The sequence below is a fragment of the Bubalus bubalis genome, chromosome 9, assembly GCF_019923935.1.
Source record: "Bubalus bubalis isolate 160015118507 breed Murrah chromosome 9, NDDB_SH_1, whole genome shotgun sequence".
Classification (NCBI taxonomy): Eukaryota; Metazoa; Chordata; class Mammalia; order Artiodactyla; family Bovidae; genus Bubalus; species Bubalus bubalis.
The window spans coordinates 105,384,348-105,396,714 of record NC_059165.1 but is presented as its reverse complement, the minus strand read 5'-3'; the positions used below and the strand labels follow the sequence as shown (position 1 = coordinate 105,396,714).

General features: G+C 54.0%; 1 protein-coding gene across 1 annotated transcript; it reads left to right on the top strand.

Annotated features, from left to right (window-relative positions):
* The first annotated feature begins 255 nt into the window (after window positions 1-255).
* LOC102408859 (putative protein TPRXL) lies at window positions 256-5,450 on the top strand. The gene is made up of 4 exons (XM_025293855.3): window positions 256-670; window positions 3,266-3,655; window positions 5,036-5,187; window positions 5,304-5,450. The coding sequence occupies exons 1-4, from the start codon at window positions 562-564 to the stop codon at window positions 5,349-5,351; spliced, it is 699 nt and encodes a 232-aa protein (XP_025149640.2). The 5' UTR covers window positions 256-561; the 3' UTR covers window positions 5,352-5,450.
* Window positions 5,451-12,367: the final 6,917 nt, after the last annotated feature.

The following is a 12,367-nucleotide window of genomic DNA, read 5'->3' as shown; positions in this document are numbered from 1 at the left end:
GACAGCATGGGCTTGGGAAGGCATAGGGGGCAGCAGAGTGGTGGGGCCATCAGTGGAAGCTAGGAGGGGCAAGGGTGTCCTGGAGAGACGTGTGTGCGTGCTAAGTCACTTGAATCGGGTCCGACACTGACCCCTCGGACCACCAGGCTCCTCTGTCCATGGGATTCTCCAGGCAAGAATACTGGAGTGGGTTGCCATGCCCCCCTCCAGTGGATCTTCCCGACCGAGGGATCCAACCTGCAGTCTCTAGCGTCTCCTGCATTGGCAGGCGGATTCTTTACCGCTAGCGCCACTTGGGAAGTCCCCTGAGGGGACAGGCAGAGTGTAACGCTTTGGGGTCATGAACCAAGAGGGCTTGTTAGGAGAGGTGGAGGGGGAAGTCAGGAATATCAGCCCTGGTGAATACTAGCGCCGTTCACATGCCCTGCGTCCGGAGGCCCCGCCTCCGCCTCGGCCCTGAACAGTGCCGCGCGCCGACAGCAGGGGGCGCGCAGGTGTAAAGAGCGGGCACCGGGCCACACACCTGTGCGGAGCCGTCTTTCCCCCTGTCCTCACGCAAGAATGGCCAGCTCCCAGCCGCCGCCGCCGCCGCTTCTATTGCTGGCGCTGCTGCTGCTGCTGCTGAAAGCTTCTGATACGACTTCCTCTGTTCCCACGGCCACCTCTACAGGTAAGAACAGGTAAGATCCGGCTTCCAGGAGGCTGGAGGGGGAAGTGGCCTAGTCGCACACCTGGTGTCTGGACACCTCCCTCAGGCCACACTAGTCTGCCACCGCCCCCCACCCCCCTCCTCGCCCGGAGCTGTTGCTCCTGGAAGCAAGAACAGCGGGAGCACCAGCCCCTCCACCCCCCACCCCTCACCCCAGTCCCGAGGGTGCCAGGTCTGCCGCCCCAGCATTACATGAAGAGCGACAGGCTGGTGAATGCCTCCTACCCAATCTGAGGTTCCGTTCCCAATCTCAATTTCTCTTAGCCAGCCCCCAAAGGGAGAGGGGTGAGAACCCAGGGACCGTGGGGATGCGGGCGGGAGAAGGGCTTACTTCCTGCTCGCTGAACATCCATGGCTCCCAGCGGGAGGTTCTTGGCCCCTGACTTAATTTCTTTCTGTTTCCCTATAAGACAACTCCGGGGGTGGAGAAGAGTTGAATTTCTCGCATCCATGGCCCCCATCCTTTCCACCCCATCAAGTCTCTGATCAGTGTCCCAGCCCCAAACCTGGAATATCAGAGTGGAGGCCACCACAAAGGAGACTCTCATAGCAGACAAAAGCTTTACTCAGAAGGTCCACATAGCTCAGGAAACTGAGGCTCAGACAAGCCACATTTCCCAACCTGTGCCAGACCCAGATTAAACCAACTGACTTGACTCACGCCAGCCTCCTGGTCTAGGAGTCTCTGGGCAAAGCAAAGTCCTGGCACGGTGCATAGACTCAGCCCCACTTTACCTTCTGGTCGACTCTCCAGCAGCTCGTGAGTGCCCTGTCTGCGCCAGGCACTCAGCGGAGCTTACATCCTCCACAACCTCCTCTTTCCAGTTTGCCTTAGTTTGCTTTAGAAGTACAACTCCTCAGAGGTCTCGCTTGGCTTGGGGTCCACTGTGGCCCCTGAGTCATCTTCATTTCAGCTGAAACCTGTCATCTAGATTCCTTCTCAATGGTAGGAGACAGTTTGAGCAGGCTGGGCTCTTAGTCCTTGAAGCCTTTGAGGTTTTGTTTTGTTTTTTACTTTATTTTTAATTGAAGGATAATTGCTTTACAATATTGGTTTCATTTCTCCCATACATCAACATGAATCAGCCTTAGGCATACATATGTCCCTCCCTCTTGAACCTTCCTCCCACCTCCCACCCCTTCCCACCCCTCTAGGTTGTTAGAGCCCCAGTCTGAGTTCCCTGAGTCATACAGCAGATTTCCATGGGCTGTCTATTTTACATGAGGTAGTGAATATGCTTCCATGCTACTCTCCCTGGAGATGGTTGAAGAGCCTTCTTACTTCCCAGTCACTGTGGGCCAGACACTCTGCCATTGTGAGCCTCAGTTTCCCACCTGTGAAATGAGGATGAAGTCAGGCCAGTACACCATGTCTCCTTCCAGACTCATCTATCATCCCCTCAGGAACTGGGAAACTGGGTAGAGAAATGGGGTCTGCATGAGGACCCAGCCCCCTCCTGGGGCCAGGGCCACATGTTATTTCCTCATTTGTGCTGCTTAGGGTGAGGCAAGCACAAAGATCCACCCAGGGCAGAGTGGATTGGGTGTGGCAAGATATGGTTGATGAATGAACTTGCAATCAGTTAAGTTTACCAGCAGCCTGGAACTGGGAAGGAAGTAATTGTGGGAGGTGGCCCATGAAATCATTACCCACCCTCAGCCTGGCCCCTGGGCTTGAAGCTAGGGAGCAGCTAGAGCAAGGTAGCAGAGGTTCCAGAGTCTTGTTGGTCAGTCGTGTCTGACTCTTTGTGACCCCATGAACGGCAGCATGCCAGGCTTTCCCGTCTTTCACTTTCTCCCGGAGCTTGCTCAAACTCATGTCCATTGAGTCGGTGATGCCATCCAACCATCTCATCTTCTGTCATCCCCTTCTCCTCCCGCCTTCAATCTTTCCCAATATCAGGGCCTTTTCCAATGAGTCGGCTCTTGGCATCAGGTGGCCAAAGTATTGGAGCTTCAGCTACGGCATCAATCCTTCCAATGAATATCTGCTGACTGTTCTTAGAGCTCAGGCCTCAGTGCCCCCATTAAAACCTTGAGTTTAGCCATGGGGACCTTCCAGGTAGCTGGGAAAGGAGATTAGGGTCGATACTCTCTGGGAGCTGAGATGGATCTCTGCTGCCCAGCGTCACTGAGTATCAGACCTGCGTGTGCTCTCAGAGACTGACTTTCTGTGATGTCCATTTTACAGATAAGGAAACTGAGTCCCAGAAGGGTTGAAAGAGTTGCCCAGCATGCTGCCTGGGTTGGCAGCCATTCCCTATATCCAGAAGAGTTCCAGAGCCCTGAAGAAGAGTAGGGGGCAGGGAGGGTCCACCCCAGACTGAAATGCTGGCTGTGGGAACTCAGATGAGGAACTTCAGACACCAACACCTCAGTTTCCCACTGAGCACTCCCAGTGTGCACTAATCCCTCCAAGTCTCCCTAAGTGGTGGGTGTTGTCTACTGGCATAATAGGGAAAGAGGCATCTGGCGGGTTGGGGCCAGGGTTGCATATCCTTGTTCCTAATCATCTCCTTCCTACACCCCAATGGTGTTTTCTTTCCATTTCCTCAGAGACGGACAACTCGACTTCCAAACCTCTGACTTCTCCCTTCAGCTCCAGCTCCCCTACTGTCGGGGAAAACCACACCAGCCAAGAGAAGCCAGAGACGGCCTCCACATCCCATCCCAACAGCTCTAGTTCAGAGTCCACAACCTCCCACAGCCCCTCAAATTCAGGGACAACCTCCACCACCCAGCCCACCTCCTCACAACCAGAGCCAGACACCCACCCCAGCTCTGGCTCCCCCAGGCCGGAGCACACCGTCACCTCCCCCTCTAGTGCCCTGGGTTCTGTCTCCTTGGCCACCCTGCCTTGGAGTCCCACTCACCCCAAGCCCAGCACGGGGCCTCCCTCTGTGTCCTTGGCCACCACTGACCGGACATTCGAGACCTCTGGTTATGGTGAGTATTGGGACATTGGGGCTTGGAGGGGGATGGAAGGATTGAAGGTAGGAGGAGAAGGGGATGACAGAGGACGAGATGGTTGGATGGCATCACCGCTCCAATGGACATGAGTTTGAGCAAGCGCTGGGGAATCGCGAGGGACAGGGAAACCTGGAGTGCTGCAGTCCATAGGGTCTCAAAGAGTGGGACAAGGCTGAGAGACTGAACAGCAAGGGGGGAAGGTTGTGGGTACCAAGTTGCAGTTCTGAGATTGGCCACCAGGGGGAAACACAGTCCTAAGAATGTGCTGGGACGGGCCTCTTCCCCACCCCACCCCCTCACCTCCCATCACCTAAGCCTCTTTAGACCTTCATCCCAAGCACATTTTATTAACCATCTATTGTGGGAAACGGTTATGTTGGAAGATAGGCTATAAGTAAATTTGTTTATAAAAGAACAAAGTAGAGCAGGATAAAGGGTCGAAATGTGAGTGCAAAGGATTTGATATTTTAAAAGACTACTCGGCAGAGGTCTTAGTTTGAAGGAGGTGAAGGAGGGAACCGTGCCGGTACCTTGAGGGAAACAGGACAGGCAGTGAGCACAGCAAGTACAAAGGCCCTGGGGTAGGACTGTTCGTGGTGCATCTGAGGAGCAACCAAGGAGAAGTGAGGTGGCTGAAATGGGGTGAGTGGGGTACTAGTTGGGGTGGTGAGGGTGGGGAATTTGCACAGTGTGGTTATACAGGGTCCCTGGGGTCCAACAGAGGCCAAGCATTTTTTAGAGAGTCTAGAAAAATCTATCATTCAAAATAATATGTTGTCTCCAAAACATGCAAAGAAGAGTGCAAACATGAAGTATAATAACATTTTGCTATAAATTTAATAACAGTTTGCTATAAATAAAAACATTTTGCTTAAAGTCACAGGATATAAAACCATCTTTACAAAGTGTCAAATTTTGTACATATCCTCAGAAAGACACTGCATTTGGGAATTGAGTTTTAGGTTGAATTTTTTTTTTTTTTTTTTTTTTTTCACTTTGCAAGAACTCCCAGAAATGGCCAGCAGTGGAGTGGGAACACAGCAAAGAAAACGAATGCCTTGTAGACAAATCTATTCAAAAGAAAAGAAAGAGAAAAACAAAAGTGAAAGTAAAAGGGTAAAAAAATGTGCTTGAAAAGATAGTTACAGCAGCCACTAGAGAGGGAAGTAAGTATCGAAGTCCCGAGAAGGGACTTAGAGGCCCTGGGCTCTATACTTCCACTGCAGGAGATGTGGGTTTGATTCAGGGAACTGAGATCCCACATGACTCGCGGCACAGTTAAAAAAAAAAAAAAAAAAAGGCCCTGGGGCCCTGGTGTGTCTCAGTCTTAGAAGAGTTCGGTGCTCCTCCCTTCAGCTCCAGGTGGCTCTGGGGCTCCCAGGTTGCACAGGAACCCTGGTGTGGTGGTGGCCGTGTGTCTGCTGGTGTCTGCTTTGCTCATCGGAGGTGTGATCATGGCAGTGAGGCGCTGTCACAACGGGGTTTCTGAGTTCCAGAAGCTGGATGAGGTATCCATGGCGGGGGAAGGCTGGACTGGGGTGGGGATGCACCCTCAGGCAGGGCAGGCCCCTGCTGCAGAGACTGCTGGTCCCTGAACACCCCCTCGTGTGTGTTCCTCCTTCAGGGGCTTGTGAGCCGAAGGTCATCTTCTGCCCATCACACACTGCCGTGATCTTCGATCTTTGAAGCTGAAGGAGAGGGACTTGGATGAGGCTGGGGCATCTGGCGAGGGGCAAAGTTTGTGGGAATAAAGCCCCTATCATTCCTCTGAGGCATCTTGAGTCATGGATTCATTTGACAAACATTTTAGAGTGTCTACTCTGTGCTGGGGTCACAGTGGGAACCCTTTCTCCACCCTTATGGAGCCCACAGTCTCAAGAGGGAAGACCGACAGCAGCCAGGTAATCAACTGATGTAATTTCAAATGGCTGAGGGCTGCACAGTGGGGTTGCAGCTGGGTCCCAGGGTCCTGTGTACCCAGGTTTGCCGAGAGGGCAGGGAGGTCTCTCTGGAAGGTGATACTGTTTTCCCTGGCCATACCATGCAGCTTGTGGGATCTTAGTTCCCCAACCAGGGATTGAACCCAGGCCCTCAGGAGTGAGAACATGGAGTTCCTAAACACTGGACCACCAGGGAGTTCCCTGGAAGGTGATGTTTGTGCTGAGACCTGAAAGAGATAACAGGGCCACTGTGGGGAACGCCAGGGAAGGCGTGCCTGGGAGCAGGCACAGCAAGTGCAAAGGCCCTGTGGTAGGTAGGAAAAACTTGGGGTGTTTGGGAAACAAGGAGATGAGTGAGGTCAGAGCTGGGTGAGGGAGGGATACGTGCAGCACCAGGTGGGCTATGGGAAAGAGCGTGAGTTTTAGCCAGAACACCGTGGGGGCATTTTCAGGCAGCAAGTGCCAAAATCCAACTTCAGGTCTTTAGGAGGGCAGATCAGCAGGGGAAGAGGCTCTGCAGGAGGCAGGAGCAGCCTGTGCAAAGGCTTGGAGACTAGACAGGGACAGAAGCAGGCAGAGAACACGGAGTCAAAACAATCCCCACCCCCCCTGCCCCAGTCTTGTGGTCCAGTGGTTAGGAAAATGCCTCCCAATACAGGGGATGTGGGTTCGATTCCTGGCTGGGGAACTAAGATCCCACATTCCAGGGGGCAGCTAAGCCCTCCTGTGGCAACTACTGAGCCTTCACATCACAGCTAAGACCTGACACAGCAAATATAAATAAACAGTTTAGAAAACAGCCACCACTACCCCCAACCCCTCCATTATCTCAGTCCTGTTTCCCAAGGTCTGAGCCGGGCATCCATTCTCTTCCCTCTCATCGTACAGGAAGGAAAACTGAGTTCAGGGTGGGGCAGGCCTGGGGCTCGGGCCCACGGTGGTTATGGGCTTTCCCTTCTAAGGGGACCTTCCAGGATTCTCTAGCAGCTTGGGACATGGAGGCTTCAGGCTGGGTCTTGGCCTTGTCCCTTGGCCATGATTCAGGTCTGGAGCTGCCCCCTCAGAGCTGGGTTTACTGTGCAGTGAAAATGGGTGGTCAGAGAGGCTGGGGGTCAAGGTCATCCAGAACATGGAGGTGAAGCCTGCCCAGGGGAGGGTCACGCTCTGATGATTCTTGGAGGAGGAGAGGACACCAGGCCTCCTGGGCAGGCGGCGGGTCTGGTGAAACATTAACTTGTGGCAGCTTGGGAGGTGGCCTTTCCCCTGGCCACAGCGCCCCCTCACCCCACAGCCCCTCCTGGAGGCCCCCAGTTCCTGCTGCAGCTCCAGCCCCTACTGTTTGTGAAGTGAGTATTAACCAGAGGACCAGAGAAGGTCATCAATCTGCCTGGGGCAGCAGAGCATGACAAGTAACTCTCCCAGAGCCTCCAGGGACCCCCCGAAAGCCATCCGCATGTTCCTGAAGCCATTCCTCAAGGACTCTGCTGTGAAGCCCATGTTCCAGACCCCAGGGACTGGGATAAATAAAATCCTCCCATCCTTTTCTTTCTTTCTTTTTTTTTTTTGGAGAACAGTTGCTTTACAATGTTGTGTTGGTTTCTGCTGTGCAATGAAGCGAATCAGTTTCACATATACAGATATCCACTTAGGGCTTCCCTGGTGGCTCAGATGGGAAAGAGTCTACCTGCACTGCGGGAGACCTGGGTTCAGTCCCTGGGTCGGGAAGATCCCCTGAAGAAGGAAATGGTATCCGCTTAAGAGGGTGGCAAAGCGTGAATCAGTTCGATAACATCACTGACGCTATGGACTTGAATCTGAACAAATTCCAGGAGATGGTGAAGGACAGGGAAGCCTGGCATGCTGTGGTCATTGGGCTCACAGAGTCAGACACGACTTAGTGACTGAACAACAAATACATATATCCCCTCCCTCTTGGCCCTCCCTCCCACTCTGCCACGCCACCCCTCACAGAGCAGCGAGTTAAGCTCCCTGTGCTATACAGCTCTTCCCACTGATTATCTGTTTAACACATGGTAGTGTATACATGTCAACCCTAACCTCCTAATTCGTCCCACCTTCCCCAAATCCCCCCATTCTGGCCTCAGAACTGCGCTTCCCTCTGTCTCTCTGCCTCCCTTGTCCCTGTTTCTCCGTCTCCATCTCTCTCTTTCCAACTCTCTCTCTGGCTCTGTCCTTTCCTCTCTCTGCCTCCCTCCCTCTCTCAGCAAACACAGGAACAATTAAACTTAATGCCTGCCCACTCTGGGCTCACCCCACCCGCCATCTCCCCCCACAAACACAGATGGTCAACGCTCCTGTCCACTCTGTCTCACACCGACTCGTGACACTTTCACACCTTCCCAGTCTCTCTGCCTGCCACTTCCGGCTGGTTCCTGAGGGTAGCACGTGGGTGTGGGTGTGTCCTGCTCAGGGCTGGCGCTCAGACAGTTAAGGGGCTCCACCAGGGCGGGGACCCTGGGCTGCCTCTTGGGCAGGCTTCGTCCTCCCTGCCCCCACTTCCTGCTGGGTCACAGGACTCAGTGGTGGCAGTGAGCTCAGACCTACCCAGGCCTCTCAGAACTTGTGTGAGTTTGAGGGGTTCCCAAGTGGTGGGCTTGGGTCCCTGAACTGTCCAGCGCTGGGCTGGGAGCTAAATGGACAGCCCATGGGGCCAGAGGACTTCTTCCTGAGGGTCCTGATGCTCCAAGGCTGCTGACTCTGGGAAGGAGTTGGGAGGGGCTTGGGGAGTACATGTGGGGTTCCAGACCTGCTGCCCCTGGACAGAGGGCCCTGAGGAAGGCTGGATGGTCGTCCTACACTGGCGTCAGTGGCCTGGCCCAGGCTACCGTGATTGAGTGTCTTCCAGGAGAGGGTGCAGGCTGTGGGAGTGGGCTCCCTGTCTAGGGGAGTCTCGCAGGGGAGTAGCTGGGCTCCCGGAGCCCAGAGATCTCATGTTCATCTCCCCAGGTTCAAAGACACCTCAGGCTTCCCTGAGGCATAACAGAACACTGCTCTCCTTCTCACTAGGGGTGGGGATGTGACTGAAGTGGGGTGGCCTTGTTTGTGCTGTGGGGGCAGGGGGCCCAGTACTTCGGAACACCCAGAGCAGCCTGAAGACCCACATGCAGGTGAGGAGACTGAAACCTTGAGAGGTCACGAGCAGGCTGCTTGCTCCAAGGACCCAGCCCCTGGCTGCAGCTGTTGCTTTACGGGAAGGAGACCAGTGGAGGGGGTTGAGGGGAGGGAAGGCAGTAGGGTCCCCTTGGGTCTGGATGCAAGGTTTCGCCCAAGGAAAGGGGGTCTGGGTGTCCTCAGTCCAGGGTGAGGAGAGTGTGAAGCCTCTCACACCTCCTTTCTTTACAGGGCAGGGAAACTGAGGCAGGAGTAAAAGACAGTAGTGAGTGAGGAACTGGGAAGGGGCTGGATTTGAATCCCACGTTACTGCCCGAGCAGCTGGGACACTCACACTCTGTGAGCGTGCGTGCTAAATTGCTTTAGTCATGTCCAACTCTGTGCGACCCCATGGACAGTAGCCTGCCAGGCTCCTCAGTCCATGGGGTTCTCCAGGCCAGAGTTCTGGAGTGGGCTGCCAGGCCCTCCTCCAGGGGGTCTTCACATTCCAGGGGAATCTTCCTGACCCAGGAATTGAACCTGTGTCTTTTCATCTCCTGCAATGGCAGGTGGGTTCTTTACCACCACCTGGGAAGCCCCTGGGACTCTATATATATGCTTGTGTTTTTTTTAAAAAAAGCTAAAGTTGTGTGGCTGGAGAGAAGTCAGTATGAGGTGGTCCCAGCAGCAAGGTCCCACGTACCTTACCTTGCTTAGCCATGCCCCAGCTGCTAGCAGGTGGTGAGAAAGATAAAGGTGACTCCAGTTTGCAGACAAGAAAACCAAGGCACAGAGAGGTTCTCTCTCCCTTAAGCTGAGTGGCTGAGTGAGTGTGAACCCGAGTCTTCAGGACCCTTTTCTGAGCTCAGAACCCCTGTCAACTGAGACGAATCCCCAACTACTCCAACAGCCCAGGACACTCCCTGGCTGCCCTCTTTACTGTGATGTGTGATCAGGCAGCCCTGGTGAACCCCAGCAGCTGGCTCCCTCTCCAAACTGCACCTTCCTTCTCTTTAAAGTGGGGGTCTTTGACATTCCCTGAAACACTCTTTTACAGCATCAGGCACCCCACTTGCATGTGGGGTGCCTCCTGCCCTGGGCCTGGGGACGTAGAGACTCACAGGCTGGGCAGACAGAGCTTAAACCAAGAAGAAGGATAACCTCTGAAGGTGGGAGAATGTGAGTGAGGCTTCCCAGATTGGGCAGGGAGGGCTTCTCTGAGGAGGTGACATTTGAGTTGAAGAATGGATGTAAAGAAGGAGCCAGCCACGGGGAGAGCTGGGGGCAGGGCACTTCCTACAGAGGGCACAGCCTGTGCAAAGGCCCTGAGGCAGGTTTAAGGGAGCAGCTATGACAAGGCTGATGGTGCTGGAGCAGGCAGAGTGAGAGGAGATGGAGAAAGGTGAGAGGAAGTGGCGGGCAGGGCACGTGGAGCTGCTGGGGCCGAGGTGAGGGGTGTGGATTGTGATCTAGAGGTGCTGGGAGCCACAGGAGGGTCAGGAGTAGGCAAGGAACAGATTGGAGGCTAGTCTTAGAGGCAAGACTAGCAGCCAGAGCTACGGCATATCAGGATTTCAGAGACAAGAGAGATGCACAAATCAAGCCAGCTTCTCAGCCTCTCTGCAATCCCTTCCCCACCCACCCCACCCCTCCTCTGCCAGGCCTTCTGTCCCCACTCCAGCCTCTCAGTGAGGAAAGCAATTAGTCTGGAGTGGCTGGTTGATTAATCTGCAGCTGAGAGGCCCAGAGGACCCTCCCCTCCCCCACCTGCAGCTCTGAGAGTTCCACCCTCCCGCCACCCCTCTCCTACCCTCACTCTGGATGAGGGAGAGGCAGTCGGGCTGGATCCCAGGAGTCAGGGCTTGCTGAAGAACCACCCCTCCCAACCCACTGCAGGGCTATCAACTGCTCCCTATAGGGCCTGGCTTGTCTATTTCACCCCAGAACCAGCTATCTCCCCACCCCAAAAAGCCCAGATCCAAATTTCAAGCTGCCTCCTCTGGTTTCCCCTGGGAGTCCTGTGATGCTCAAATGGAACCTGAATTCACCAGCTTTTGGTGCTTCCTCCCAGATCTTCCCCATCTAGGTGGTGGTTGCCCCACCCACCCAGAGAACTGTGTGACTCGTCACCCATCGAAATCATGAGTTACCTTTGAATCCCCTTGAACATCCTATAGCTATAGCCTGTCTCTCAACCACCAAAACATGTCCCATATACACTCATGGGCCCCAGCCTGGCCCATGTTCCCCCCAGATGCTGTCCCAGCCTCTATTCTCCCCCAGTGGTCCCTGCTCCCTGGCAGACACAGGAGGCTCCTTAAAATCATAAAGGGAAGAACTTCCCTGGTAGGTCAGTGGATAAGACTCAGTTCTTGATTCAGGGGGCCCAGGTTTGATCCATGGTCAGGGAACTAGATCCCAAATATCACAACTGAGACCTGGCTCAGCCTAAATAAATAAATAAAATATGTTTTTTAAAAAAATCATAAAGCAAGTGGTGTAACTTGAGAGCTCTCAATCCACACCCAGAAGCAACACCCAACTCATCACCCCATCCCCGAGGCCCCACATCAATTTCCCACCAACTCACCTCCTCGAACTCCATTCCCGCCTCCCCTCACTGTCCATCTAACTGACCAGCTTGATCCCACCTCAGGGCCTGTGCATGTTCTGTTCCCTCTGCCTGGCATGCTACTTCCCTAGCTCTCCCCTGGCCAGCTCCTTTTCCTCTTTCCAGTCTCAGCTCAAAGTCCTCTCCTCAAAAGACCCTCAATTACCCCTGAGCAACATTAATGGCCCCTCCCCCAGTCACACCCCCAGTCCCTGGCGTGGTTTCCTCTTCTTCCTAGCACCATACAAGCCATCTTTTTGTATTCAATAAATAAATGGATGAACATAAATGTGGGCAAGTGATTTTCCCATCTAGAAATCCATTTCCTGAAGAAGAGGCAGCTGATGTCTCCATGGGCCTCCCGTTCTGGGAGGAGCCCATTGTTTCCACCTCCCCACCCTCAGCTTTCCCTGCACGTCCTCCAGCTGCCAGGGATCCTCCCTGGGGAACCTAGGATGGAACACTTCGATTTCTGCATTAGAATTCAGATGCCCCTGGGAGAGAAGGATGACGTGTGTGTGTGGGAACAGTCAGGTGTCCTGCATCCTAGGAGGATCAGATTCACGCAAAGAGCTGAAGGGAGAGTGGGGAGTTGAGCCGCCCCTGGCTGCGTGACCCTCAGCAGCTCATTTCCTCTCTGAGCTTTAACATCCTCCTCTGGGACATGGGAATAAGAGGGGCCACCTCACAAGGAAGGAAGTGAACCTAGAAGAGGTTCAACTGATGTCCTCTTCTCCTACCTTCTTCCCCATCCACCCTTGCCCTGGCTCTGGCCCAGATTAGCCTTCTAGTCTTGGCCTTCAAGTGGCTCATTGGTAAGTAGAAAATCTTTTAGCAATGCATGAGTCACAGGAGATGCTGATTCAATCCCTGGGTTGGGAAGATCCTCTGGAGAAGGAAAATGACAACCCATTCCAGTATTCTTGCCTGGAGAATCCCATGGACAGAGGAGCCTGGCGGGATACAGTCCATAGGGTTGGAAAGAGTTGGACACAAGACTCAAGTGACTTAGTATGCACACACACT

What these genes read in the sequence shown, in the direction of transcription:
- LOC102408859 (XM_025293855.3), top strand. Translation starts at nt 562, where the DNA reads ATGGCCAGCTCCCAGCCGCCGCCGCCGCCGCTTCTATTGCTGGCGCTG. An exon ending in ATTCGAGACCTCTGGTTATG is followed by an intron (nt 3,656 to 5,035) that starts GTGAGTATTGGG and finishes TCCTCCCTTCAG; the next exon opens with CTCCAGGTGGCTCTGGGGCT. An exon ending in AGTTCCAGAAGCTGGATGAG is followed by an intron (nt 5,188 to 5,303) that starts GTATCCATGGCG and finishes TTCCTCCTTCAG; the next exon opens with GGGCTTGTGAGCCGAAGGTC.